We start from the raw sequence: 27,999 nt of genomic DNA on the forward strand, positions 1-27,999 counted from the left end.
GTTTGATATACATTTTGTTTTCAGGAACCCACCAGTCCAAGGTTTTCTCATTCAAATTTGACTTACAATGTACAACAGGCTAAATGGAGATAGGGGAGGGGGGGGTAGCAGCAAAGTGGAGCCTAAGGGCAGCGAGGAAGGGCACTTTCCTATTGTATAGAACTGTATTGCCCAAAGAATGAAGCGTGTTTTGTTTGAATGCTTGTCACTCAGCTATAAACATAAATACCACAGGACAACATCGGTGATTCAGCAACACCCCCAATGCGAGTAAATACACGTAGGCGTGAGGAAGAAAAAAAAGAAGTGGGAGGGGGGCAATAGAATAGATGAAGTTGTGGTAAAGTTTGCTTACTGAGTTGTGGGCAAAGAGCCAGATTTCTAGACAATAGAAAGACTGCAAGGATCCAGACATGTATAGACAGACGCTCAATGGTGCATCGACCTATGGGGAAGAAGGTCTAGAAAGACTCAAAAGTAGGCTGGAGGGGGCCCAAAAGGCAAGATGGCATTGGTGATCAAACTCTAGAGAAAATATTGATCTGACAGATTCCATAACGGGATATAAAGGCTCCTTGCTGTCGTATTATTACCCAAGCTCATTGGTTCCTGTCATTTAAGGCCTATAATGATTTCACCAGTGGAGCTACACAATGCTGCTCCCACCTGCCACAAGTGGGAGTGAAACAATGTCAGAACAAAAAAAAAGAAATCTGCTTTATAGGAAATGAAGCTAATGCTAATTGTTAAATGAGGTATGCGTATATGAAAAATGGAGCACTGCTGTAAAATGGAGACATGAAACTATCATAGGAGGTTTGCTTGAAAAAAGTCTTAAAAATTTCTAAGGAGGATTTGATCTAAGATTAGACTGAGAGCAACAAGAAGAAGAAAAAACACAGTGATATTGAAACTATGCAAAAAAGGAAAACAGAGCATACATTCAAGATTGATTTACTTCTGATACAAAGATTAAATGCATCCAAGCTAAGCCCAAAGACAAATAAAATATAGTGCTGCAGCAATGTAGAAATTGTGAGGCGAGGGGGTGCTGGAGCCTGTCCCAGCTGACTTCAGGCACCAAAGAATCGGTAGCACAAGGAGACACATAACCAATCATATCTAGGGGCAGTTTTGAGTGTTCAAGTAGCCTATCCTGCAAGTTTTGGGGATGTGGGAGTACCCGGAGAAAACCCAGGCAAGCCTGGGATCGAACTCTTGACCACACCACTGTGAGGGCTAGGCACAAACAATGGCAGTGGATGAGTTAAGTTGCTGGGATCTATTCTAGTCCGGAGCACGCAATCTCAGCTCATCCTGGAGGCTTTTTAATAAGGAAACAAACATGACTAGGTTAGCCTGATGCTTTCATTTCCTGCTTTCACCCCTCACGGCCATGCTTTTAAAAAAGCAAAGAAATATGAGCAGGAAGAGCAGGCGCACCGCTCCCACATCAAAGTTCCCATTGTGAGGATGCTACAATAGACGTACGCACCCCAGCGGTCGGGGAGGACCCCCCGTGGGGCAACCGACGAGGGAGCAGGAAGGGGACACGGAGGAGGGGGTGCTCTGGAGGAATAAGTAAAGTAGTACTACATCCCAATAGAAAACTAAATGAATTCCGATTTGTTTTCCATTAACGGGACATTTCAAGTGTCGACTTTACTGCACAGCTTCTTCTGCCTTTTAAAAAGTGAACATGATTCAGGCTCTTAACTCATTAAAACTCATTAATACTGATTAAAATCCAATCCATTTGAACCGAAGCATCGCCAGAACTCTCTTTTCAAAGGAAAGTGTTCAATCTATACTAGAATAATCACATGGAAAATTAAATTTTCATTGGTTCATCTGTATTAAAGCAAAATTGCAATTTTATTTTTAGGTCATATCACCTGGTCTTTGGAGGGAGTGTACTCTTGCGGTAAACAGACAAACGGCACGTGTGTTGCAAGAGGAGTGGAAGTGAAACTTCAGTTTGCCAACTTTAAAATTATTACACAAGGTGGGAAGGCCAAATAACCACTTTTTTTAAAATTCCAAAACAGATTAAATTTCTTTAACGGAAATAGCTCATGTTTAATGATGCTAACAATCAAGAAAGTGGAGCTTTTGGGTTGCGATTTTGAGGTCGAGGCTGTTTCTCAAGCGCAGTGAGATGCCCAACCGTCAGTGCCCTGCAGGGGGGATTTTTGGGGACTTTTTCATGTTGCCGATGAGGCCTGACAGTGGCTTCTTGAAACGGTTGAAGACCTTTGTTGCTCAAGGGGGGTGCCCCTTCGCTCGCAGCATGCGTCTTTTTGTGTATTCAAGATGTTGCGCGTCTCTAAACTCCTCGGCTATGTAACGTGTCGATGATAAAGTTTCCATATGATATTAAAGCATCAGACTCTCCCTGTTGCAAAGTGTCAATGGCAATAATGGATTTCATTCACCACAATCATGTGGCATTTACAGAAGCCATCAATACTATCCAAAAGTGCAATACAACTGAATACATTTCCTGAATAGCCAAGTTATCCAATCCAATCCAACATGGAATTGTACAAATGAAGTTGAAATACTGACTTAAAGCCCTAATGTTAAATGCAAAATATGATGTTTACTTTCTTTTTTCCCAATTAAAGAACAGTTCGTTTTATGCTTATGTTTTTAACATTTGGCTAGTATAAAAGTCCAATATCCATTTGAACTAAGAAGGCAAATGAATGAGGTCGGGTGAGTCTCCATTGAAGGACCAGGTATGAAACGTACAGCCCACCAATGGAAACAACACAATGTCATTGGAATCAGGTGTCGCTATGATTACCGTCCTAGGCTCAAGTAGTTGTGCCTTCCTGGTCACGTTCCCCCTTGAGGGGCTTATCTTTAGGGATGAGGGAGAGAGGAGAATGGGGAAGACAGCCACTTCCATGGCTGACTTGGGAGCCATTAGTCCCCCACCCCATGAGCTAGGTGCCTGTTCTGGCTCCTCGGTGTATTAATCTGCAGTGACAGCTTTGCTGTTTACCAAATCCAGGCAGGATTCTGGCCACGGCTGCCCGGCGCCAGTCCACTCCATTAACCCTGTGACCTCTGCCTTAACGGCAGCCGGGTATAAGCAAAGTGACTGGTAGGACACCTGTTGAAAACTACACCTAAAACTTTGAAATGAGGACATTTTTGGGGCGGTGGAACATCTTTGCCAAACAAGAGAAGCTATTTTGAGCCATGAGGTGATTTAGTTTTGGATTTGGAAGGGTTAAGTGGCCGTGGTGATGTTACGACTCACTAGGGTGAATTGTTGCATGATCCACAAACATTCTAAATTCACGTGTGTAACAGAACGCATTTGTTGTGCATTGTCGGATGCACTTTTATCTTTATTTTTTTTGCGATAGCCTTCCCAAGGTTTTTTTGTAAGTTGATGTGTTATTTATTGTCAAAAGAAGACTCTTGGTGCCATTTTGGAAGAACGTTTTAAAGTTAAACATTGTCAGTTTGACTCATTTGTCGACAAAGCTTTAATACTAGCATACTACAAAATATGTTATGATGTAACCCAAAGAATTCAAGATTTTTTTTTAAAGTAAAGTAATGTGGTTTTTCCTGACTATAAACACAAGTGACACACTGTTTGGCTGGCATCTGAATGACGAGGAGGCATCATAAAAATTGAGAATGGCGTAATTAGCGTGTGAATGATGTTAATTTTGCCATCAAATACATTTTTCAGCAATGCAATCTTCCTGTGCAACTATTTATGTAAGTATCCCATTTAAAAGCATGGATCCTCATGGCTACAAGTCAGGTGCACTGTGTAATATTGGTAATATTCTGAAAAGCTGCATTAAGGCAACACAGGAGAATTGAGACTAGGCTTCATATATGCACATGGTCTTATCCCTATGCTCATAAACCATAGGTCAAGTCAGTTTGGCGGCCGATGTTGCGGCTAACCTACATACTTGCTGAATCTCTGTTTAACAGGAAGAGACGTATGACGCTTGTAAAAAAGCGCTTGTAAAAATGAAGGCAAGTTTATTCCAGGTCGCTGCTTGGGGACATGTGATGATGTGCTAAAATGTTGCGTCACATGCTCTTGCCAGTGACATTATCTAATCAAAAAGACAGATTCAACGATATCCTGTGTAACTTGCTGATAAATATATGTGCCATGGATACCCTCTTACATCACACTGATACAGTTTGATAAAAAAATAAAAGGTGATAGTAAATGACTCCATTCGAATCGTAATCGTCTTTCAGTACGTAATAATCACAACCGGCCTCCCCGGTTCGAACGGATCGAGTGTCCATCAACATCAATGGCGGTAAAACTGCCTAAAATGGTACTATTGTCTTTTATGAATGGCAGAGTCCCATAATTGTGCAAGTTTCTTCGTTGTCGTTCTAATTACAAATGACAAAGCGTCCACCAGCAGACGTCAGCTCATTCTCCAGCGCTGTGTTACTGTGCACACACGCACACAACAGACACAAAGTGTTCATGAGGAGTGACAAAGCATCACGTCCTCCCGTCAACAAGCTGTAGACGCCCTCCGCCTCCTGCTTTCAACCCTGACCTCGTTGACATCAGACTGTCAACACCCGGAGTCTTGGTGTCAATGTGGGATCACCTTTAGGACTTTTTTTTAATTTTTTTTTTACAAAGTACAGACTTGGAAGATTACATGATGGAGATCGTCAATCGAAAAAAAAAACTTTAGTTTAGTAGTGACAGTTATAATCCATCATTAAGTCCAATGGTGAGTTTTTATTACAGTCCAGTTGAGGAATTCTTCTTTTCTTTTCTTTTTTCTTGTGTGTTTTGAATAATATTGACAAAACCACCAACGATTTTCAAAGCCCGAACCAAGACCAATAATTTAAAGTATGAGTCAATGCTGTTTTTAAGCACATTTCATTTTGACGTCTCCCAATCTTTCCTAATGTAAAAAAACTATCTGCCCTATTCTTACCATCTTAGTGTCAGCCACTTTATATTTTGCATATTTGACAAAGTTTTGACCTCGTCCTTCACCACTTCCTTAGTCTTAAAGCTGTGTAGCCAATGAACGGTCTGATTGTGGTGTCCCATTTTGCTAATCCTCATAAGAATTTTGTACACTCCTGCTTAAAATCGTTTGTTTCGTCCTTTCACCCACTTCTTAGTCAGCCATCACGTTCTGCCATTCACCCTCTCGAGCCACCTGTGGCCACAGCCTGATTCTCTTATTCCCGTTTCTGCTGAATGTTGGGGAAAAAGTGGGCGCACAAGGGTAGACATGAAGAGAAACATACCCAGAAGCACCCCCGGCGTCAAACCGCCGCCGTTAAACCGCCGCCGTCGTCTATATTTAGCCACTCTCCGCAAGGGCAAAAAGTGCTATGCTCGACAAGAGAACTTGAGGAGACTCCTTAATGGGTAAAGATTATATCCTGCGACATGCCAAATAATGTTATAGTGTCAGCCGAAAAATGGCACTGTTGTTTGGAAGTGAAGGATGATGTTTTCGTGCCATTTACAGTGATAGACGTCAAATCTATTTTGACGTTATATGATGTATTAGAGTTCAATGGCCTTTGCTTGAGCCAGTGAGTTAACATAGTGACAAGAAAGTCATCATTTGAAATCGACGATTTCATTTTTTTTGCAGTTTTAAGTGTTTTAGTCATGCAAGGAGAGACTTTAGGGTGGAAAATGGCAACTAGAAAACATGTTTTAAATGATTGATGATGACTGGGTTAAAAAAAAAAAAGTATTTTGACCTCATAATGTTTTTACACTGATGATTTTACCCATTTTTGGAATCCAACCAAACTTTTAGAGCTCTAACAGACAATTTGTATTAAAAAGAAAAATCCTAAATATTTTAGTTTAATAATTAGGAGTTATTGGCTAACTTTGTTTAGCTTCTAGGCCTTTTCCAAATATTTCCCTCATTTTTTTTCCTCAAATATTTGTGTAGGAGTTTGTAACATAAAGTTTGGTAAATACATTTTGCTACATTTGTTTTTTTTTGGGAGCGCTGAGCTTTTGACATTGGAGAGGATTGAATTCAACAGTGCTGACAAATGAGGGCTCCGAATCTATTAGTGGGACAAGAAACTATTTGAGGAAATCTTTGAGGAAACAGGGTATTTAGATTCATAACTGTCTTTTGGGAGCACTTGCGTTCTTCACCTCTTCACCCCGTGTAGTCATTAAAGACACTGGACATCAGCCACGAATTCAACATTTCAACTTTATGGCTTTTTTTTGGCATTTTTTTCCATCAATTAAACAAATAAAGACGGAAAGAGCTAGTGATTGGATAGATATTGAGCAAGTTGAGGCTCGCTGCCAACCTCGCTGTAACTCCCCCCTCCTCCTCATCCCAGAGAACATCCAGCTGGAAGCCATTGAGACTGAGGGAGGGTTTAAGGTGGGGGCTGAGGAGGGGCCTTCTGAATAGCTACAAATCAAGACCAGCAGAGGGCAAGATCAAGTGTGTCATAGATTTTTTATGTATTTATTATTTTAACTTGTGAATCATTGACTATGTTTCCCGAAAGAAACCTAAAAATGGGAGTGAGGGTATCCTTACTTCAACCTGCATTGTGTTTTGCAAAGTAATTGATGATGGACTTCCATATGAAACATAAAATCGTTTGGGTGTTTATAATATTTGCAATTAATTCTTTTGGAAATTTTCAGGTGTCTGAGTGAGTGAGTCAGTCCGGTGGTGAGTCACCTCCTCGGTACTAAACACTTGACGGCCGTGAATTACGTGTTGCAGAGGAGAAAGTTAGAGGAAGTCGTTTTTGAGGCAAAACGGGTGTGTGCCGCAAAACTAAAATATGACCTCAACAGGTGATTAGTGCATTGACAAAAGTGCCACATCAGATGTGAGAAAAAGTGTCGTGCAAAGTGTTCTTAATCAAAGAATGAAATAATATGTTATTATGGTACATGGTAGGGGTATTGCCTCATATCTGGGGGTACAATTCGATTCATGATTCTATCCCAATTCATCCCTAACGCATAAACTTTAAGAAAACAATCCCAAAACTTAAAAGAAGTGTTGTCATGAAAGTGTATTAAGTGTCATTCAAATTATTTTTATGTCTATAACTTTCAATGGCACTTAGAAAAACAAAAATATTGTAATATTCATCAATTTTTTACAACTTGATGGAAGTTTGTATGTAACAAACTTCAAAGAAGAAAATAACAGTAAATGTTGTCTATTTCCCAAAAGCCTTAATGATTCATTTATGCAGTACATTTTTAAATATGTTTTTCGCAACAACAACATTATAATAATAAGTCACATGATTGAACTTTGTGGGCCAGACTAATAAAATACAGCCTTTGAGTTTGAGACATAATTTGGAATCTTCAGTACCCTAACAAAAAACACACAAGTACCTCCACAACAAAAAGCACACACACACAAAAATGACCAAACCTCAACCCTAGAGAGTTTGCATTTTCCCTTCAAAAACTACAACTTGAAGCAACTAACCCCTAAATGAAAGCTCCTAATCTTCCCACACAAACAATCCAGAATCGAAGGCTCTTCTCCTCAGATAATTCGTCCAAAGCTTTGAAAGAACAGAGCGTGTTTGCGATGAAATTGTAGCAGCGACTTGTTACTGAGGCCCCTTTGTGGTCCATTATTGCCGCTAGTTGGACACAGTCACACACTAGCGAGCGTGGCAAGAGGGCATTGTGTAACACTAACTAAACCCAAAGGAGAAGCAGTTACAACGCTAGGAAAATAACGCATCCTACAAGTGGGGATAATTTCCTGTATGGCGGCGCTTACAGGCTATTTCTGCTGTTTGTTTTTGAGGGGAGATGGCCGGGCAGGACGGGAGAGATTTGCGGACACATAATCCCCCCAGAAAGAAAAAAAAAGAAGAAGAAAAAAAAAGAAAGAAAGAAAGAAAAGTGATTTATTTATGAATTCCTGTGCAAAGCTCGCCTCCAGAGAGTCGAGCTGCCGGCCAGCCTGCCAAAAGTCATTGGCTGATGTTTACACGACTGGATTGGCCAATTCCCATGGTGCAGTGGGCCCGCTGTGCTATCTTATTTATACAAGGCCCCGATATGGGAGAACAGAGGGGGTTTATTTTGGGCTATTCCCCCGTGGAAGGATCCCATTTCTCTGAAGCGCACTCTTTTCCGCCATACGTGCGTCGATTCAGGTTCGAGCCTCTTTTTTTTTGCTTTTACCGATGGAGGAAGAAAAATGAAAGACTGTTTGGAAAAGTACACGTCGCCATTATTCATTCCTCAGAAGACCAGGTTGCTCAATTATTTATGATTAATAGGTAGATAAAATGTTAAATATATCGCTAATAATTTCAGTTGTAATATTTGCAATAAAGCACAGTGAAGAGTGGTTAGCAAATTAGTCTCACAGTTCTAAGATCGAGGGTTCAATCCCAGTTAGGTTCTGTCTGAGCTTTCTGCATTATTTGGGTGTTCTTGCCTGTGTGGGTTTTCTCCGGGTATTCTGGTTTCTTCCCACATTCCAAAATGTTAACTAAGTTGTTAATAATTTTAGTTGCGATATTTACAATAAAGCTGCACAGTGCAGAGTGGTACATTAGCCCCACAGTTCTAGGGTCGCGGGTTCTATCTCAGGTGGGTTCTGGCCTTCCTGTGGTTTGTGTGTCCCCACTGTGCATGTGTGGGTTTTCTCTTGGTATTCTGGTTTCCTCCCACATTCCAAAAACATGCATGGCAGGCTATTTTAACACTTTAAATTGTCACTCAGTATGAGAATGAGTGTAAATGATTGCACATTACATTGGTTGCAATAGCCTGCAGCACCCCCTGCGACCCTTGTGAGGAGGGTAAGCGGTACGAAATAGGTGTTGACAGAAGATATTTAAAGAAATTTGAATGAAAGAGTCTTTTAGAAAAAAGATAACTGCATGTCGACGAGAAGCCAGAAATTTTGAAAGGAGTTAAGTCGCTCTACTGTGAGCGAGCCAAATGGCGCTTGGAAATATTGTCCAAATAGTTGATTTTGAGCCCGTTGTTTCAATATTAGTATCATGTGGTAAACAAGTTTGATGGATGAGTCACGCTCCAATGAGGAGGCGCTTGGCTGGCTCACAGTTCGTTGCGATATACAACAACGTCTGCCTTTTACAAGAGGACAATAAAAACACTTTGCGTCATCCAGTCCAATTGACTTTAGCCCCTTTTCCCTAACCGCCACCCATGATTATTTTCTCACATCCAATAGGGATTTAGGGAGATTATACAAAAAGACACGAGTACGTTTTGGGAAAAAGCGAAGGCCCCCCCTGACGGCGTCGACGCCCGGCTCCAGATGTTTTGACGTCGTACTGGGCCAGAGTCCACGTCCGAATTAAGCGGTGGGAAGACATCCAACAAAATAACGTGATTTGAATTATTATTATTTTCTTCCTGCCTCATTTAAAATATATTGGAATTTCATCATATATCTTATTGGATTATTAAATATTTTATTTAAGTCGAAAAAAATGGGAATCGTGCAATTGGGCAAGTTTAAAAGATATATATTGTGCTTTTTTTTTCATTTTTTGAAAGGCAAACTCAATACAAGATGGATTTTTTTTGAATGGAGAACTTGTGTTAGAGTGGGCAGGGATGGGTTAAACACGCCAAGTGCAGAAGCGCGTTCTTCACCTCCTCCGCATATTCCATACAGTCTGTTGCACATACAGTACACGCGGAAAAAAATCTGCCGATGATGTGCTCGGTGGTACGAGTTCACCGAGTGTCGGAATGTGTGCAAAAAGTTTTTTGTTTGAAGTAAAACAAGTTGAAAAAGTGAAAAGAAGATCTTGGGGAAAGTCAAATGAAGCTTGCTCTTTCCACATCAAGAAGATAAGACAGGAAATGAGTTCACATCCTGCTTGCTGGTGAGCTTGACACAAAAATATACACAGAAAGCATTTATTCGTAACACATGATGTGGAGTGCCGCCAGCCCCCGGTCAAAATGGATTGGATGTCCATCACGGTGAATGGCAGCCAATGAGTTAGTTCATTTATGAAATAACATTGACATTACCATAAGAGTTGAAGTGGTTATTCATCGCAATGTCTGCATTATACGTGGTAAACAGTTAACTCTATTATAAGTGTGCTCTATTAAAGCAGATTGGTTCGTCTATCACAATCAATGGCAGTCAAGGAGTTAAGCTTGCCAAGCACCAAGATCACATTTATAAGTGACTCAATGAAGTCTAAATAAAGGCCGATCTGACCTTGGACCTCTAGAGAGTTGAGCAATATTGATTGTAAACTGACACCCAAACTAATTTGACTACAGAACTGAGTTCATGAGTTGACTAAACAACTGGTAAACCAGCCAGAAAGACACAGACAGAAAAATAAGCAAAACTCTTGCCTATACCAAGAAAGTTATTTTTTCTCCAAACCGTTCATAGCACTGAGAAATCGGCCTCTAACCTTTACCACATTGGTAAGAGGTCGGCGTGTTCATCAACGTTCCGATAACGCATAATCCTGGCTTATAGGCGACAAAAGTCGCCCATTTGAACGCGCTGTACTTTGGACTCGGCTGGAGTTCAAAGAGGTGACGGGCCACTGATGGACCAATCCGGGGGGGGAGGCGAGCATTTAAGATTTCATGGAAAGAGCAATGCCGCAATGACGCTCCATGTATTGGCCAATAAATATAGCTTATTTGTTCCATTCGCCATCCATAAAGTGTTATGGTTTACGGGCATGGGAGGGAATGATTATATTTCAGTCCCGTTGATGGCGATAGACATCTAATCCGCTCAGACTCAGTGGGAAGGCCCGATGGTTCACTTTTCTAAGAAGAAAAGCTATAGACGATACACATTACTGAGACAATAATGGCATATTTGCCGCAAATTGACCACTACAAGATATCACTATAAAAACTATGACTGATGTTTTGCATTTCCGTCAGTTTGATTGTATCATTGCTCAGCCAATCAATATTATCACTCTAGATCAATGTACAATTACACCCCCTAATTCTTATTACTATATAGTATAACTGTATGGACTAAGACTAATCAACAACTAATCAATTGATTCAATTCATCAGTAAATATACAATGATTTATTACCTCCATCTTGCAGTTAGATAGTCATCAAGCTTTCTCAATGTACAGATTTTTGTTTCAACGCACACTAAAAAAGGATTTAGAAAAAACTGCTAAAATGTTCAGCCTGGCAAAACTGTAAATAACGTGTATCATACATAAGCCAAATCCTGAGATGAATCAATGATTAGTCTATGGTGAAGAAAAATGTTTCTTGGCCATGCTAGCTCAAACTGTAAATGTTAAGTTTGTCTGCATGATTCATGTCCTGTTGCACGGCACCTCATCCTAAATAATATGTATGTCGTAAAATATTGCGCTCTAATTCTGGTGATACACTGACTCCTCAATTCCGTCATGACTTAAGTGGAAATAGACTTGACAGGCTGCACTGGAGTCGTATCAGACACCTGATTGAGTGTTAAATATTGACTTTTATTACTCCCCATTCAAGGGTCACGCTTGCTCAACACTATGTAATTCCCCGTGTGCATTCAAATACAAAAGAAAATGATGTATTTCTCCCAAAGCGGCAAGAAGCCAAAATCCAACGACAACCTTACTCGTCTGTCGGTGAGATTTATTCGTTCAAACGCTAAAGTTCCATAACTAGTGACACAAATTCGGTTCGAGCCACTTGGTCGTGGTGAGGTTAGGAGAGCGCGGAGCAGGGGGTCGTTGTGAAAACCAGAACTTTGACTTGGAAGAGGTCAAGTGCTTAGCGAGCTATGAATCACCCAAAAATCAACAACCATGGCCCACTCCCACCGGAGTCTTTTTCCATGATCCTAGTACGGGTGACATGGAGTGGCTCAGAAAATAGGTCATAAAACACACACTCCAGCTATATATAAACTTTTCTGCCAAGTAACAATGTTTTTAATGCTGCGTAGGCTATGAAAGGTGAAGTCCCGCGTCCTAACATTACCTTCAATGACTCCCAAAACTTAGCTTGTGCCTACGTGCACGGTGCGGGCAGACTAAACATAAACACATCTTAAGCTTACATTCGGAGCTCGGAGGAGTGTGAAAGCTGCTAGCGGCAACATTAACACGCTGGCAGATGTGCGGAAACGACAGCGTCAGTGAGAAAGTCTCTGCATTGTCATAAACGCTTTTAGTGTGCTGACTTTTAAAAGTTGAGAACAACAATGTACTTTTTTCTGCTTTATATGTAGGCCTCACTATAATACTGTGAACTGAGATTGGGTAGATTCTCATTATTGGGTGAAAAAATACTATGGAATCGTAACTAGTAAGTGATTCTATATCAATTTCCAATGTTTAAGGCACCGAAATGTGGCAGTCCTGCAAACGAATGGCCAAAGTAAGAATCACAATCGACACAATTCGAATGTTTTCAAGGGCTAAAAATGTTTTTCATCAAGACTACCTTCACAAGGGAGCACTCAACTACAGGCCAATCTTGACATCAGTCTAAGGCTCATTGGAAAGACAGGAAGCTACACCCTCCACGAACATCCTTCCTTGAACCTGCCTCGCATCATCTTTCTGATTATCACACATGAACAAATTCATGCCGTGTTTCTTACTGTGGACTTTTTGCATGGCGTCTGCGATACACATGCGACTCAACAAAATGAACGTCTCAAAAAGCCATTATTTGTCTTATCCAAGGCCAAACCCATGCGCCTTCATCCAGGCTTTGAAAAAGCCAGCATTCCCACTGCTCCCTCTTCCAATCCTTCATCCATACTCTTCCCCCACCAAAGCTCTGAAGGCCTTCATATTCCAGGGCCCACTCGCTGACAGCTGGCTCTGATTATGGCTGTGAAAAATGGGGCAGTCACGCCAACAATCCCCCCCACCGCCACCTCCACCCCCTTCCTACGCCGCCTCTTTCCAGCTCCACAACATTCCTGCTGCATGACTCCGCACTTTCTCCCGACTGGTGCGGCATCGGGCCGTCTCCGCCCCCTTCAACCCCCCCCGCCCTCACTCTGTCTTTCCTCAGCTGTCCTCGAAAACAAGCGCAGAAGTTTATACTTTGTCCACCAACCCATGAATGTTTTGGCAGGTTTTGTCGTAAGTAGTTACAAAGAACATGGTGTTGTTGTTTTCTTTTTTTTTTTAACACTTAGGACACTTTGCCAAACTTTCCATTCCGATCCCACGCTCGTGCCCCAGTGTTGTATTCTGGAAAAGTGGGTGAGCGAGCCCAGAAAACATAAATGAAACAAATGTTGCTGCCGTAAAAGTCATGTTGGAAGGAAACCTCTGCCTTTCATTAGCACCAGTGATCACAGGGGATAAATAAATAGAGCGCCTGAGAACTTCAAGTTAACAATAACATCCAGTTAAAATAAATGTACTGTGCATATAACATTTAACACCTTTGTCAGCAGTTTTTTTTAGCACCACTCAGGTAAGTTTGGGAGAACTAAAGCTCTGGCAAACTGTGCAAAATATGACTGGTTTGCCATGAATTTGTCAACAAATAGTACAAACCTTAGACTAGGGTTGTTTAAAAAAAAATCACTGTCCAGGGATAACTGACATTTTCCAGCACGCCATTCTATTCCTATTTAATACAGCCGGGCTAATCCCACAATCTAACACGGAGCGCAGGGCCAGCAGATGCCCGGTGTCGAGTTGCATAAACAAGATGGGAGCTTTTCAGCATCCATCAAGTTGACGAGCAGAACTCGATGTTACCTCAGCTTGGATGAGTCAGGTTTGAAATCCAACTGCGTATCTCCAACCAATGCGAGCATAATATTTCACTATTCTCGAAATCACTGCCCTTCATGTTTTTTTTTTCAGGATTACCTTCACCAAGGTAGGTTGGTGATTGACAACTTTGCGCCGTGAGCTATTTTCCCCTTTGTTTCCCATTGTATGCAAAACTTGTTGACATACATAAATACAATTCAAGTCTGTATTTAAATGAGCTGCCACGCATTGAGTCATGCGGCGTAAACGCTGCCCACGTTGGAAGCACCTAGACTAAAGTGCTTTGTCTCGTCCCGCTGTGTTACACGGTCACATCATAACAGTCGGAATGTTACTTGTGTTTATATATAGCACGCTATGAGATTGAAGCAGGTGAATTCCCAGTGGGCATGTAAAAGACCACAATGGGAGGCTACTTGACATTTGTTAAAAATAAAGTATTGCATGCACTATTAACCCGCACTGCGCTATTTTTAAGGGTTTAAGACCAATTGCATAGCAAGAATGTATACATAATGAACCACATATATATATAGTAAGCCTAACTTCATGCTTTATCTTTAGCTAAGCAATGGGGAACAAACTCCTTGACACATGATTTTCCAGTTCCAAGTATAGGAAGCATGTTGAAAAAATTCCACTTACCCTTTTCAATGGGCTTGCATGTTATCTCTTTTATATCCATTCATTTTCCTTTCCGCTTATCCTCACAAGGGTCGTTTGGGTGCTGGATCTGATTCCAGACCTGAATTGGTTTCCAGTTAACTCTGCAGGGTAAAATGAAAAAAACAATCAGTCACAGAAATATTCCAACAGCTCATAATTCTTCAGTACCCAGAGAAAACCCACACAGGCCCGGGTAGAATATGCAAAATCCACACAGGCTGGTGGAAACCCACCAAGGATGAAACCCTTAGAACTTTGATGTGCAAACCACTTCTCTACTGGGCCGCCAGTTAGGAAATAATTCGCTGTTAAACCTGCTAATTTTGGAAGGACACCAAGAAATGTTAAAATATTTTGTCACAAGAAGTAGGTGAACTCATTGGGAAAAGCTAATTGTCGACCACGGTTTCGCGCCGTGGCGTTGGGCGGGTAAGAATGCAGTTGTTTATAATCGGGAGGTGGGCTGAAGGGGCTGCAATAAAAAATCTGTCATTTCTGGGAAATCCACAGAATTTTTTAATGGCCTTTGTAGAACATATGAGGTAAAAAAAAATGGCATAAGAAGGATGAAGCCAAACCAGAGAGTGTTTTTAACAAGAGGAAAGAAGCGTTTCCATATTGTGGTGTTGCACGTAAAGCCATGTATTTGACCAATGTGTGTTATGCGACACGAGTACTGACTGGAAATGAACAGTGGCGCCCCTTTTTGAAGGACAAAATCATTAGAAAAGATATTTCCAAAGGTGGACTTTTCATAGCAGCTGAATAGCAAAAGATAAAAAAACAATTGAAACATAGTTCATCTATTTTTCAGCCCCCCTGACAAACTACAGAAAAGTTAACTAAAAGAACAGAACAATGCATATACTGTAAAAAAAATATGCACTCAGAATGATGCCATCTTTGTGTTAATCTGAGTGAGTAAAAATCCTGATATCATAAACAATGCCACCAACCGATGGAAATGTCTTGAATTTTGAACGTTTCTTTTGTTTTTGTCACAGCTGCCTCCATTAAAGCCTGCTGTTTTAACAGTACTGGGTTGTGGTCTTAATGTCATGTTAGCCTCAGAGGACATGGGGGGGTTGTAAGGGAGTGAATGCGGGTAAACGATCCAGCAGCGATTAATTGTCCATACGGGAGGCCACAGCATTGTTAGTGGTCAACCGCCGAGCGCTTTTGCCGACAGCGTTCCCACGAAGCTCTCCAAACTGGCCCGTCGCACCCCCCCCCCCTCTTGTTACCTTACTGGGTGGGCATTGGGACGCCACAAACGTTGGTTATGTCAGTGTTGTGTGAGTTGGGGAATTGGGGTCACATGACTTGACTCCAGTTGCTAAATTTAGGACTTGGGTACTGCTTGGTTAATACTCACAGTCTTGAACCAGACTCAATAATTATAGGCACTATCCGGAATCAATACAAAACGAATAAGGGTACAACAGTCTATTACTAGTTAGGCCAAGCCACTCTAAGCCAAAATGTAGGAGTATTTTACCAACCACTCCGACAATTTGCCGGTCCTCCCGTAGGGACCTGGCAAGACTGGAGCATGGGTCCAGGTGTCTGGACCATGCGGTGGACACTGAAACCAGATAGTTTCTGTCTCCACACAGGAGATAATCAATGGGCTTTGTGTGACATTGGAACAGTGGAGTGTATTCTTCCAGCCTTAAAAGTAATGCAGCTCTGTCCATCTGTTTCTGACTCTCACAAGGCCTCACAACCGGCCTTGTGTGGTCACTCTTGGATTTGAGTTACACGTAAATTATCACCACATCTTTTCGACAATGATGGATTGCACAAGTCATCAGCCATTCCAGCATGGGCTTTGCAAGTCCTGGATTTTCAATGGGCCTCCTTCCCATTCCTGCATTGACCGTAACCCACCTAGGAGGGTTGGAACTTGTCGGTCGGTATAGCTTGAGGGCCAAGTTATGATTGACAAAACTGCCTTTGCCTTGGAATATCCACTAACAGCACCTGGTCTTCATATAGATGGACTCCATTTCGGGAATACGAATAAATAAACAACTGAATCCCAAGCCGTATTCTCCACTGCAAAAAAAATGTGATACTCTTTGGGAATCCCTAGTTTAGCAACGTTCTCCACATTTTTTTTTACGCCATATCCCACTTCAAAATCAAACTAAGCTGCCTATTTTGCCTATTGAAATCCAATCCATTCGAATCAGCAGGATTGGTCACAAATGCTGTTCACTTATGTGGATGCACAAGGCAATGATTATTTGATCTCTACCAAATGATTGTGAACGTCAAACTGTCTTACAATTTAGTGTTTCATCGGTGGATTACTTCACTCCTGTGGCCAAATGTGTCAAATCAGCCTATTTGGTGTGGAGCACTCAGCTGCACTGCAGAGTATTTCAAAAGACAGGCTCTGCTGCTCGCTCACATGCTGGGAAAAGAGGAGGAAGTTATATAAACAACTTTTAATAGGAGATGAAGTAAGACTGAACGAATCCATCGCGAGCGGTTTGTTTGCGTGATGACAATGTTCCATCCATATCACCACATCGAATGCATCAAACGGGCCGTTAACCGCCAACTTCTACTTTATCTTCTGCGAGGTTGTATTTCTTCTATAAGACGCTCTTTAATGAGCCTGTGGTTTCCCTTAACGTAGGATTTGGTGCGGCGCACTTTGGAGATGACCGCGCCGCCAGTGTTTGTGTTTGCGGTTGATAAGTGTGTGTGTGCGTCACGTAGGGCCACTAATTTACTGGGTTGCCCTTACGCAAACAGTCAGAGAAACTTCGTCACTTTATGTCTAATCTCGGATACCCTTGGATATTTACAATGCTCTAAATGCTTCATATTTTTGTTTTGGTGAATTGGGGGTGGAATAAGTATCTTTTTTAATTTTCTTATGAGTAACTAATTTATGATTACTCTGAACAATACGTTTTTTTTTATTTAGGGTATAATAAGATACATTAAATTTATATTCTATATTTGACAAATTAATTAGAGAAATGTTAATGTAATAAGTTATAATTAGTGTTATGTTGTGTACCAAACAAGTGGCAAACAAAAAAAAAATAATACAGAAAAGTCAAAATGATTTTTATAATGCATGAGCATAATCAATTCAGATAAGAATTGTCCAAATCCTCCATACAAATCTTGTGGGAAAAAAATCATTAAAAGCATATTGATGATCTTTTTGTTTATTCTAAAGATTTGCAAATATCTTATTTACTTTAGAAAATAAATATTTTCTAACATCCATGGACCAAAACAGTTACAGAATCAAAATTCCTTCATGCTTTTACATTTTCTTCACTGTCAATTTGACATAATAACATTACTCTGGACTACAAAACACTGAAAATTTAATGTTTTTTATCCAACTAATCCAAAAAAAAATCTAATTTGCTCACCAGCTACCACGAGTCTTGGAATCAGAAGTTTTATATTGTTTTCCTTTTCAAAAAGTATATTTTTCCTTTTTAACCATTGGCCTCATGCCAAAGTTACCCAACCACAACAGTTTATCAGGCCTACAAACAACTTTACTACATTTCTAATGGCCTTAACACCATTTTTAAATAAAGTAACTCATTAATAGCAGTCACTTCTAATGATTACATTAATATTGTCAACAAGAAACACCCCAGAGGCAGAGATCTGCCCTTCATTGACCGTTAGGCGCAAGGACAGTCAGTTATTTCTCCTTCAGGCCCCCCCTGCAGTCCCCCCTCTATGGGCTTCTTTCATCTAATGCTCGAAAAGATAAAAACCCTGTCATTCCACTCCCATCATTTATCAACGGCGTGGAACCAAACCCTCCTCTCAAATTGCAGGAGATCGAATTGAAAGCAAGCGGTTACTGAGCCAGTGTTAGCTTGCTTCATCATGCAACAAACAACACAACACAATACAACATCCATGCTGCTTACTACAATGCAGCTTGGCTAAAAAAAATATGCAGCAAGAGCTGGTTTGAAATGTGAAGGGCAGCGAGTTCATCAAGTATCACGCTGTATAAAAAAAAGACAAATCTGGATGGCGAGAGTGAGTCCGATTAGCGTGTCAAATTGATGACATGCTCCAGAAAATCTTAAAGGCTATGAAAAATCACATTAATAATGTGTTTTAGCCTAACCCATGTTTAGTTTCATACATGGCAAGAAACATGTGTAGACCGTAAATGACTATTAAATATAAATACTTAAAAAAAATACAATAAGTTTAAAGATTTTCAATGAAGAATGAATGAATTCTACATGTACTAAGCATAAGATAAAATATTAATCTAAAGAATAGATAAATTAAAAGTGAAAGAAATATAGTATGGTGGACGGGTGATTAATGTGTCGGCCTCGCAGTTCTGCGGTCAAGGGTTTGATGCCAGATGGGTCCTCAATGTGTGGAGTTTGCATGTTCTCCCTGGGCTTGTGTGGGTTTTCTCTGGGTACTCCAGTTTCCTCCCACATTCCAAAAACATGCATGCTAGGCTGTTTGAATACTCGTAAACTATGTAAAATGTATAAATAAAGTTGTTTTCAAATAACAATTTTAAATTTGTTTAATTAGGACTTTTCTGACCACAATACTCATTTTATAACTGGTGCATATGCATAAAGAATCAACGTTTAGCAATTTCTTGTAAAATTCAGAATGCATGCATTCACAAGTTGATCGGTAAATATCAAATAATGTCTTTTCACAGTTTTAACACTCCTTTAGTCTAATTTGAAGGGAATTTTATTGTCAACTATCATCAATCCTAATAAGTTTTGCCTCCCGGCATCCCGCAGATCAATTTGCCACGGATTTGACGAATTTTGTTCAAGTCGAAACCTGCTGTGTGTTGTTGTGCGTCAACGGGGTATTGGAAGGGGGCCATCTTCACAAAGAGGAGGACATCTGACGCAATGGCTTAAGAGAGATGGCGGATCTTTTTCTTTTTAGTCAGGAAACAGGTGCCTCCTCCCAATCCTTGGGAGGGATTCAGGCATTATCGAGAAAATTCAACACGACACGGCGCAGTAAACAAGAACAAAAGGTCAAAAACTTGCAAAGGTTCGATTGCTGCTATGCTACTTTTCAACATAAACCTGTTGACCGTTGCAACGGGGTCCAAAGTTAGCTACAATTGAACATAATTACAATTATATCGCCTAAATATTCAGCCTTATGAATTTTGAAATAAATGTCTATATTCCCATAAAATTACGACTATTAATCCCGGTGACAAGACTTTATTTGTATGTGATATCAATATATTTTTTACACAAAATGTTTGGACACAACTAAGCTCAATAAAATACATATTGAGAATTCTTACGTCATAGCATAAAATGACAAAAGCAACTGAGACTTTTGACCCTTTTTTTCTTTTGTGGCGTATTGGGTGCGACAATAAGCCTAAGGGTAAACTTTAAACTTGTTGCTAGGTGAGAGGGGCGATAGACGTGACTCTGTTTTGGGTGCTCAGTAAAAAAAAGGGAGCCAATAGTGTGTGGCGCTGGTGTTGCAAATGGGCGGGACTCGGTCCTTTCAATGGGAAAAGGAGACTTTGAAGTGTAGACGTGATTGCCAGCGATTCTTTACGTCTGCAAAAACACTGCTAAAACCACTTCCTTTGTTAAACCTCACAACTTAGCCTTCTACTAAAAAGTCATACGATTTGGACAATTGCTTGTCTAACTACTTAGCACAAGGTTAAAGTTTATATTTGTAGAAAAGAAAATTATAAGACCACAAAATAAGGCCTAGAAGTAAAAATGTTCCTGACAACATGCCCTTTTAAAAGAGTTAAGTTGTTTTCATCCAATAGTCAAAGACATCGAAACGCGACGAGAATAAGTCATATTTTTGTTGCAAGAACAAGAATGTTATATAATTAAGAGGACATGTTATATGTTAGTTAAAATGATCCATCTCTGTAGGGGAGATGTGTCAATCCACCACTAACAATTCTGTCCTTTCATCCATTTTAAAGAGACTTGATGATTTTGCCTCCAACAAATAACAAAAAACAAAACCTCTTTTGGCTGTTAAGGCTGCTCCACTACCTTTCTACAAATGAAAAGAATATTAATGAGGGACGTTTCGGCCCTAACGACTCGGACAGAGGCCTCTCTGCAAGGCATCTTAACGACTGTCATTTTGCATTCCAAAAGAAGGATGCTATTCACGACTAGGGCGTGCATCAAACTTAACTGGCCGTGTAAATACAACAAAGTCTTTAAATTAACTACATTGTAATGTTGTAGATCGGGATTTATTGTCTTATTTATTGTCTCGTCTTATTTTACGTATGGAAGAAGTTTTTCCCATTTTACAACTGGATTAGTGCAGATTGAATTACCAAATTAAATAAAAATAAATAATAAATTATCTATTTTGCATGTACTCAATACACACAAAAACTTTAATAATCCCTTTTTTAGTGTCTCTACAAGACACAATACTGTGCAAAGTTCGTCTGTGGAAAAAATGGTTGTAATCCTGCTTTTGAATTTGGTCATCTCAGGAAAATGTAGGAATAATTTTATGGTAAACCAGCAAAATCCCACATAGCTTGCGGCTGATCAAGTGCATAGGCAAGGAAAGAGAATATTTTGCCCACCAGCGACACCCAACCTCTTGTTACTCACTTCCCCAAAGGCAGCACTGTGTACTCAGAGACCCCCCCCCTCCACCCTCTTAATCCATCCCCCATCCCTCCCACCACCACCGTGACATCCTTCCACCTCCTCCTCCTCCTCCTCCTCCTCCTCCTCTTCCCTCTATTTTTCTGTCCTGTAACCGAAACCTGACATTGACTGTGCACATGGCCGCCGGTTGCTTTGTCCCAGTTCAGTGGGGGAGTTAGATGACAGACCACAGTAGATTTGAGTAGGTTTCACCCACAACCTAACTATCTTCCAATAGAACTGTTCTCATGTGAATGTGGTTGAAAAAAAGGTGACCTCATTTATGTATCAGGTTCTCCTACCTGATGGAATGACGTCCACGTCACATCACGTGTCACCAGGTCTGCAAAATTCCTGCATGGAGAAAAAAAACATGTTATTCTGATACCAAGAGATTAAAAAAACTCTTGTAATAATGTAACGTTTACATAAAGAATGATAAGTTCAATGTCCATGCTTTTCTATGGAAAAAAATAGTACTATTGATTTGGAAAGTTTGGTAAGGTGAGAGAATGCAAAGTATAAATGTTGGGAAGGAGTTAATTGCAACTGGCTTGGCTGGAAAGTCCCCGCAGTGATGTTCGAGTCCAACAATTAAAAGTAAATTAATTACAGAGTATACCCTAGTTGGCTGATGGGGGAGGATAAGCAATGTGGCCGGCTCCCCACACAAGAGTCAACAACAAGTAAAGCCCACCATAAATTCTTTAATTTTTGCCGAGTATGGGGTTTGTATAAGAGACTTTAACAATTTGATAGTGCTCGTAGGATTACTTCACATCTGAAATGCGCAAAAAATGCGTGACTTGGCAAACGAGTTTGATCATGCAAAAACAAAAAAAGAAAACAGGAAATGGACCAAAAAAGGGAAACGCTATCGGCAGTACAGCAAGTCCATGTGGACAAACTATTCAGAAACACTATGGGTGTCATTTCTCATTTAAAAGGAATTTTATGGGTCAAATTAATGTTATTGATAAATAATAATGGTAGTAGTAGTAGTGGTAGTAATAGTGGTAGTAGTAACAGTGGTAGTAGTAGTAGTAGTAGTAGTGGTAGTAATAGTGGTAGTAGTAACAGTGGTAGTAGTAGTAGTAGTAGTGGTAGTACTAGTAGTTGTTGTTGTAGTAGTAGTGATAGTAGTCATAGTGGTAGTAATAGTAGTTGTTGTAGTAGTAGTAGTGAAAGTAGTCATAGTGGTAGTAATAGTAGTTGTTGTTGTAGTAGTAGTGATAGTAGTCATAGTGGTAGTAATAGTAGTAGTGGTATTATTACTATTATAATGATTTTGATTATAATAGGGTGGCCCAGTGGTTGAGTGGTGGGTTGAAATCCAGGTCAGTCCACCTGTGTGGAGTTTGCGTGTTCTCCCCAGGCCCGCGTGGGTTTTCTCCGGGTACCCTGGTTTGCTCCCACATTCCAAAGACATGCATGGTAGGCTGATTGGACACTCTAAATTACCCCTAGGTATGTGTGTGATTGTTTGTCTCCTTGTGCCCTGCAATTGGTTGGCCACCAATTCAGGCAGACCCAAGGCTCAAGCACCCCTGCGAACCTAGTGAGGGTAAAACAGTTCCGAAATTAAGATCAGATGAGATTGTTATTATTATCTTTACAAAAATATTGCCTGATAAATGAATACTACACATGCGATTTCAAAACATTGTTGTTGTACGCGTGCGCAGTGCGCAAAAACAGGAAACGGAACAGAGGGAGACGCGCTCCTATAAAAAGGAGGGAAACAAGCTGCTTCCCTGGCAACTCCTCTCGGACATCCCACCCATACTCTTTTGATTAAATTGCTCTTGAATATTTGATACCATATCTACATTTTCCTCTCAATGTGACACGTATATTTGATTGCAATGTTAACTCTGATGGTCTTAACAAAAGTGCCCAAAACATGTTTCCACTGCAAGCATGCGCTTTTTCGCCTGTGTTCAAATAAATGCATGTTGGAGGGAGGCGTAGTAAAGTAGGAAGTGAGGGAAGAGAGAAAAAGAGAAGAAAAAAAGGCAGATCAGTAGGGAGGGTTTAAAAACTTAAACAGAAAGTTGACGCCCCATCCCTAGGCTCCTCCTGCCATAGGATTATAAGGCAAATGTCGGAGAGAGCGCGGGCCACTGGGGAAGTTGTGCAGGGTCAATAAAGCGCACATACACGCACAAGTCACGCACACACGTTCACTCCGACAATAAGTCGTGTGCGCAACTTCCAAACCGCCTGGTTTGGTAGTTTTGATTCCCTTTTTTTGGGCAACTGTCTGGGAGGCGCTCGCTGCAAACATGAGCACAGCTGTGGTGTCGCCTTTCTTCGACTTCGAAGCAATCAATAAGGTAACTTTTTCTTTTTTTCTTTAACTTCTTCGTGTGGAGGAATGCGGAGTTCACCGCCCGCGTTGTGATTAGTTTCATCCAACTCGATTTTCCATCTTTCTAAAGTACTTCTATTTCGCTAGTGCGCTCCTTATAGTCTTAGTGCGCGTTTTTGCAACTTATAAAAGTGTGCGCATTTGTGCTAGTTAGAACAATCCGATCCCCAAATCGGCCACATGCTCACGTAATCATTCACCAGATTTGTCTGACGGGGATTAAAAGTGCTTAAAAACATGTGTCCGACAATTCAAGGAAAGAAAAAAAAGTCGAAATGTGTCTGGCCTCGTGTATGCATGTGTGTGTTGGAGATTTCCCTCCAAATTTCCCATTCAGCTGCTTTTTTTTCTTCTTCCACCCCATGTGTGTGTATTGAGAAGTGCAGCGGGGAGCCACTTTGTCATTCTAAAGCAATGCCGTGGTTCTTTTGTGGGCCTGCTGCTCATGTGCTCCATTCTACTGAGAGCAGCCACACATTCCCAACCAGGGCAACCAGCCAAACCAGCTGCTGTTCTTCTATACGGCCTTGCATCCGTTCTGCTTCATCCAAGCCAATACACATCACTAAAATCCTTCTTTTTCCCTTTCTAAAACCCCCTTTTCATTACTCCGATGGAGGCAAATGTGTTACTTTTCTGATCATTGGTGTTAGGCAATCTAGCACTTATAGACAAATGTTATTCCTTAAGAGCCATACTAAGAATTTCAAAGTAAAATGACATGGAAATGTGTGCCCTTTTTAGTCATTTGACCACTTTTAAAGTACAAAAATTCTCTGAATTACTTTCAAAATATGGTCACGTTGTTGTTAATCAATGAGTATCAATGGGGGTATGCATTCAGCGGAGTATAATGAAAAATACTACTAGGTTTAAATAGAAGGTAGAGTTGACGTGACGCCTTTAGCGGTTTCCATATTTTAACTCACTATAAGCACCCATCAAAAGAGCCACATATGGCTCCACAGCCATAGGTTCCCTACCACTAATTTACAGGCTAGAACGTGTTTTATAGCATGTACGAGCTTTTTGACTGCCATTGAGTGGATGTCTACGGCTGTTTAAGAGATAAGATAATTGATAAACTATCAAACAATGATTAAAAAAAACAAGTAAAATGCCTAACTACGGCCGCCAATGGAGCTGAAATGTGATCGATCATTCACTGTTTACAGAATTCCTTCTACAGTTTGAAGTGATACTCGAGAAAATGGATGAGTTCTGGTTTTACATAAAAATGAATAAAGACCTTGTGTGCCCACTCAATTAACAAAGTTAATCAACTTTGGATACGCTGTTAAATGGGTTTTCACCACAGCCATTCATTGAAGCATTTCACAGCTGAAGGGCAGAACTTTAAGCTCCCTGCTGCTTTCATAAAATGTGGAGCAAGTAGTCTGGTGCCAAAAAGTTAAATAGTAAAAGAAGTGTTAACAGTTCTAAACTAACATTAGTTTCTAAAAAAAAATTAACAAGTGTTATGTGATCAGCTTGCTATTAGTCAACACATAGCAGTGCATGTAAAGTCTGTAAATGATGGTTTTGCGTTGTTTTGGGGAGAGATGTAAAGTGGTTGACAATCTGGTTTGCTGCTTTGAGGTCTGAAGTTCGAATCCTTTGCATGTGAAATTTTTACTATTTAAAGACTTGCGTTGCTAGAATCGATATAGATCGAAATTGTCCTTAGTTGTAATGGATTTTGTATTTCCTAATGTTAAATTAAAATTCTTCTGAAAACTATGACACAAAACCTATTTGAACACCCAAAACATTTGAAATCGAGAATAAAACTGTCAATTGGCGCGCTTTAACTTCTTTGAATGTTTTAGTTTGAACTCACAACTCTACAGCGCCATTGTGGTGTAAGTACGCAATTGCAGATAAAAGCGGCCCCCAATTCCGTGTTAAGTGATAAATAATTGGTTGTTTTGAATGGAGACGACGAATGATGAATTTGCCCGTGCGGGAAAACCCTCGTTGACAAAAACATTCCGTTTTTGTGTTGTAGAACAAGAAGTTGCTGGGTTACAATGGCAACCTGGCCGCCCCACACACCAACATTTCCGGCACCCTGCTGGACAGGAAGGCTGTGGGCTCCCCCGGAGCGTACCAGCGACGACACTCAGTCAGCAGCGGCAGCGCAAAGTTCAACCAGAACCAGTTCCTCAACAGCCTTAAGGCGGCAGAGCATTCGCCGCTCATTTCGGGTCTGGGTGGCGGCAACAAGGAAAACCACCTGCGGCTTCGCGACCGTTCCTTCTCAGAGACGGGCGAGCGCCTCCTGCAAAAGTGCTTGGGCCCGGCCAGCCCCACCGGCGGCCAGGTGAACTCCAGTCGTTACAAGACGGAGCTGTGCCGACCCTTCGAGGAAAATGGCGCCTGCAAGTACGGAGACAAGTGCCAGTTTGCGCACGGCATCCACGAACTGCGCAGCCTCAGCCGCCACCCCAAGTACAAGACAGAGCTCTGCCGCACCTTCCACACCATCGGCTTCTGCCCCTACGGGCCCCGCTGCCATTTCATCCACAACGCCGAGGAACGGCGCGGACCCCCACTCAAATCCAGCAACGGCTCCAACCCGTCTCCCTCTGGGGAGATGGAACGACCCCGGCTGCATCACAGCTACAGCTTCGCCGGCTTCCCCAGCTCGGCTGGCCTCCGCGACAGCCCCACGTCCGTCACCCCGCCGCCCATGTTCTTCCCGGACGAAGTCCCGGATTGGCCCAGCAGCAACCCCTTCACCTACTCCAGCCAGGAGTTGGCCAACCTGTTTGGGCCCAGCCTGGGCGGCACCCCCTTGTGCCCCGAGCCCAACGGCGGCGCGCCACCATCCCCTACCAACGGGCCTTACTACTTCCGACCCATGCTGGAGTCTCCCCAGATGTTCGAGTCCCCGTCCAGCCCCCAAGACTCCCTCTCGGACCAAGAGGGCTACCAGAGCAGCTCCGGCAGCAGCTTGAGTGGCTCCGAGTCCCCCACGTTGGACACCACCCGACGACTCCCGATTTTCAGCCGCCTCTCCATCTCAGACGACTAGACGGCCTTTGCTTTTAGACACAAGGGGAACGGGGCCCGAGGCCTTGGGCGCCATCACCTTGGTGTCGCCAAAAGGACGTATTCAGTCAGAACAGAAACCCCCATCTCCACCTACCCCATCTGGATCACACATACAAAATTTGCCCCCTTACACACCGGTCATCTAAGCCATCTTTTCAGGCCTTGTTACTGGCTTGTTGTCTTGTGTGTAAGGTATGCAAGATGGGGGGGTTAGTTCAAGTTGCCCTAGGAATTTTGGAATTCACATGCGGAATACCGCTGGCCACGACATGGGATGTGAAGTTTAGCACCCTAGATTCACCGCCCAAAACTTTTTGACCATTTTACTATGACAATCTGCGACCCGGAAAAAAAATGCTCCCGGGTCTCAGTTTGGAAGAAAGTAACTGGCAAAGCATTTTCAAAACATGTCAATCAACCAAGTTTGGAATCCAACATAGGAGTCCAGCCAACCAGTTTTAAGCCCAAGAGACTCTCACCGATCTTGTGACTTGGGACCAGTTTCGGTTCCCTGCATTTTGGAAAAGCTAAAGAAGTGACAACTGTGCCTAAGTTTGTAAAACCTGGTAACCCACCAACTATCTACAGACACCTGTCCCCCAGCCTGTGACAAAGAACGACTCAAACCGTCAATTCTTAAACTATTACGGCATTTGTGGAACCAGGAAATCAAAAAAAAAAAGAAAGACTTTGACCCATTTGAGGACCAGTGCCCCCAAAAAGACATTTGCGAACTATTTCCAACACCTGCGCCTTGCTTTGGAAAATATAATTATTGACCCAATTTGGGACCCCGTGCCTCAGTTTGGTCATGCGTGTCACATTTCGAGGACTCTCCGCCTCCTTTGTGAAATTAGCCCACCCCAAAAAAAAGCGACTTTCAAATCGGTGCCTCCAAAAAAAGTGCTCGCCAAATCTTTCTGAGACCCGGCGTCTCAGTTTGTGAAGTCACGTACTCTGTGAATAATTTTTTGGGCCTTCTTGCCTCAGTTTGGGAACCCCACAAGTTTAGGGGACCTTCAGCAAATCATTTCATTCCTACTACCCGACACGCATCCAGTGAATTCCTAAAACACACAAAAAAGTGCCCTTCCATGTGCCAACGTTCCCAAAAAGCACCAGAAAGAATTCTCAAGCGAATATCGTGAGAATTGACTCTGATCTTTATTATTCTTGTTCCTGTTCTGCCAAGTTTTTTTCCACTCTTGATTGTGTAGCAGCACAAGTGGCCTTGGAAAACAAACCGGGGGACTGTATTGCACTAGCCGCCCCCTCCTTAAAGCCCCCCCAGTCCAGCGGAGCCCCAAAAACCTGAACAAACAAAAAAAAAAAAGACAGACGACGCTGAAAAGATATGAATAGTTGTGAACAAAAAAATAATTGTTAAATACCAAGAAAAAGTGCCTAAGGGACGGGCTTGTGTTTTGTTGAGTGGGGGTGAACGGACTACTGTGCTTATGTAATTGTGAGT

The 27,999-nt window shown here is 41.6% G+C and overlaps 1 protein-coding gene across 1 annotated transcript; it reads left to right on the forward strand.

Annotated features, from left to right (window-relative positions):
• Positions 1-23,216: 23,216 nt before the first annotated feature.
• On the forward strand, positions 23,217-27,992 carry zfp36l1a (zinc finger protein 36, C3H type-like 1a). Its single transcript, XM_077731508.1, has 2 exons — positions 23,217-23,436; positions 25,480-27,992. Exons 1-2 carry the CDS (start codon positions 23,386-23,388, stop codon positions 26,506-26,508), a joined length of 1,080 nt encoding a protein of 359 aa, XP_077587634.1. The 5' UTR covers positions 23,217-23,385; the 3' UTR covers positions 26,509-27,992.
• Positions 27,993-27,999: the final 7 nt, after the last annotated feature.

This window comes from Stigmatopora nigra, chromosome 13 (genome assembly GCF_051989575.1).
Source record: "Stigmatopora nigra isolate UIUO_SnigA chromosome 13, RoL_Snig_1.1, whole genome shotgun sequence".
Lineage (NCBI taxonomy): Eukaryota > Metazoa > Chordata > Actinopteri > Syngnathiformes > Syngnathidae > Stigmatopora > Stigmatopora nigra.

Coding starts and splice junctions, on each gene's coding strand:
- zfp36l1a (XM_077731508.1), top strand. CDS start 23,386: ATGAGCACAGCTGTGGTGTCGCCTTTCTTCGACTTCGAAGCAATCAAT. Junction 23,437..25,479: donor ACTTCGAAGCAATCAATAAG/GTAACTTTTTCT, acceptor TTTGTGTTGTAG/AACAAGAAGTTGCTGGGTTA.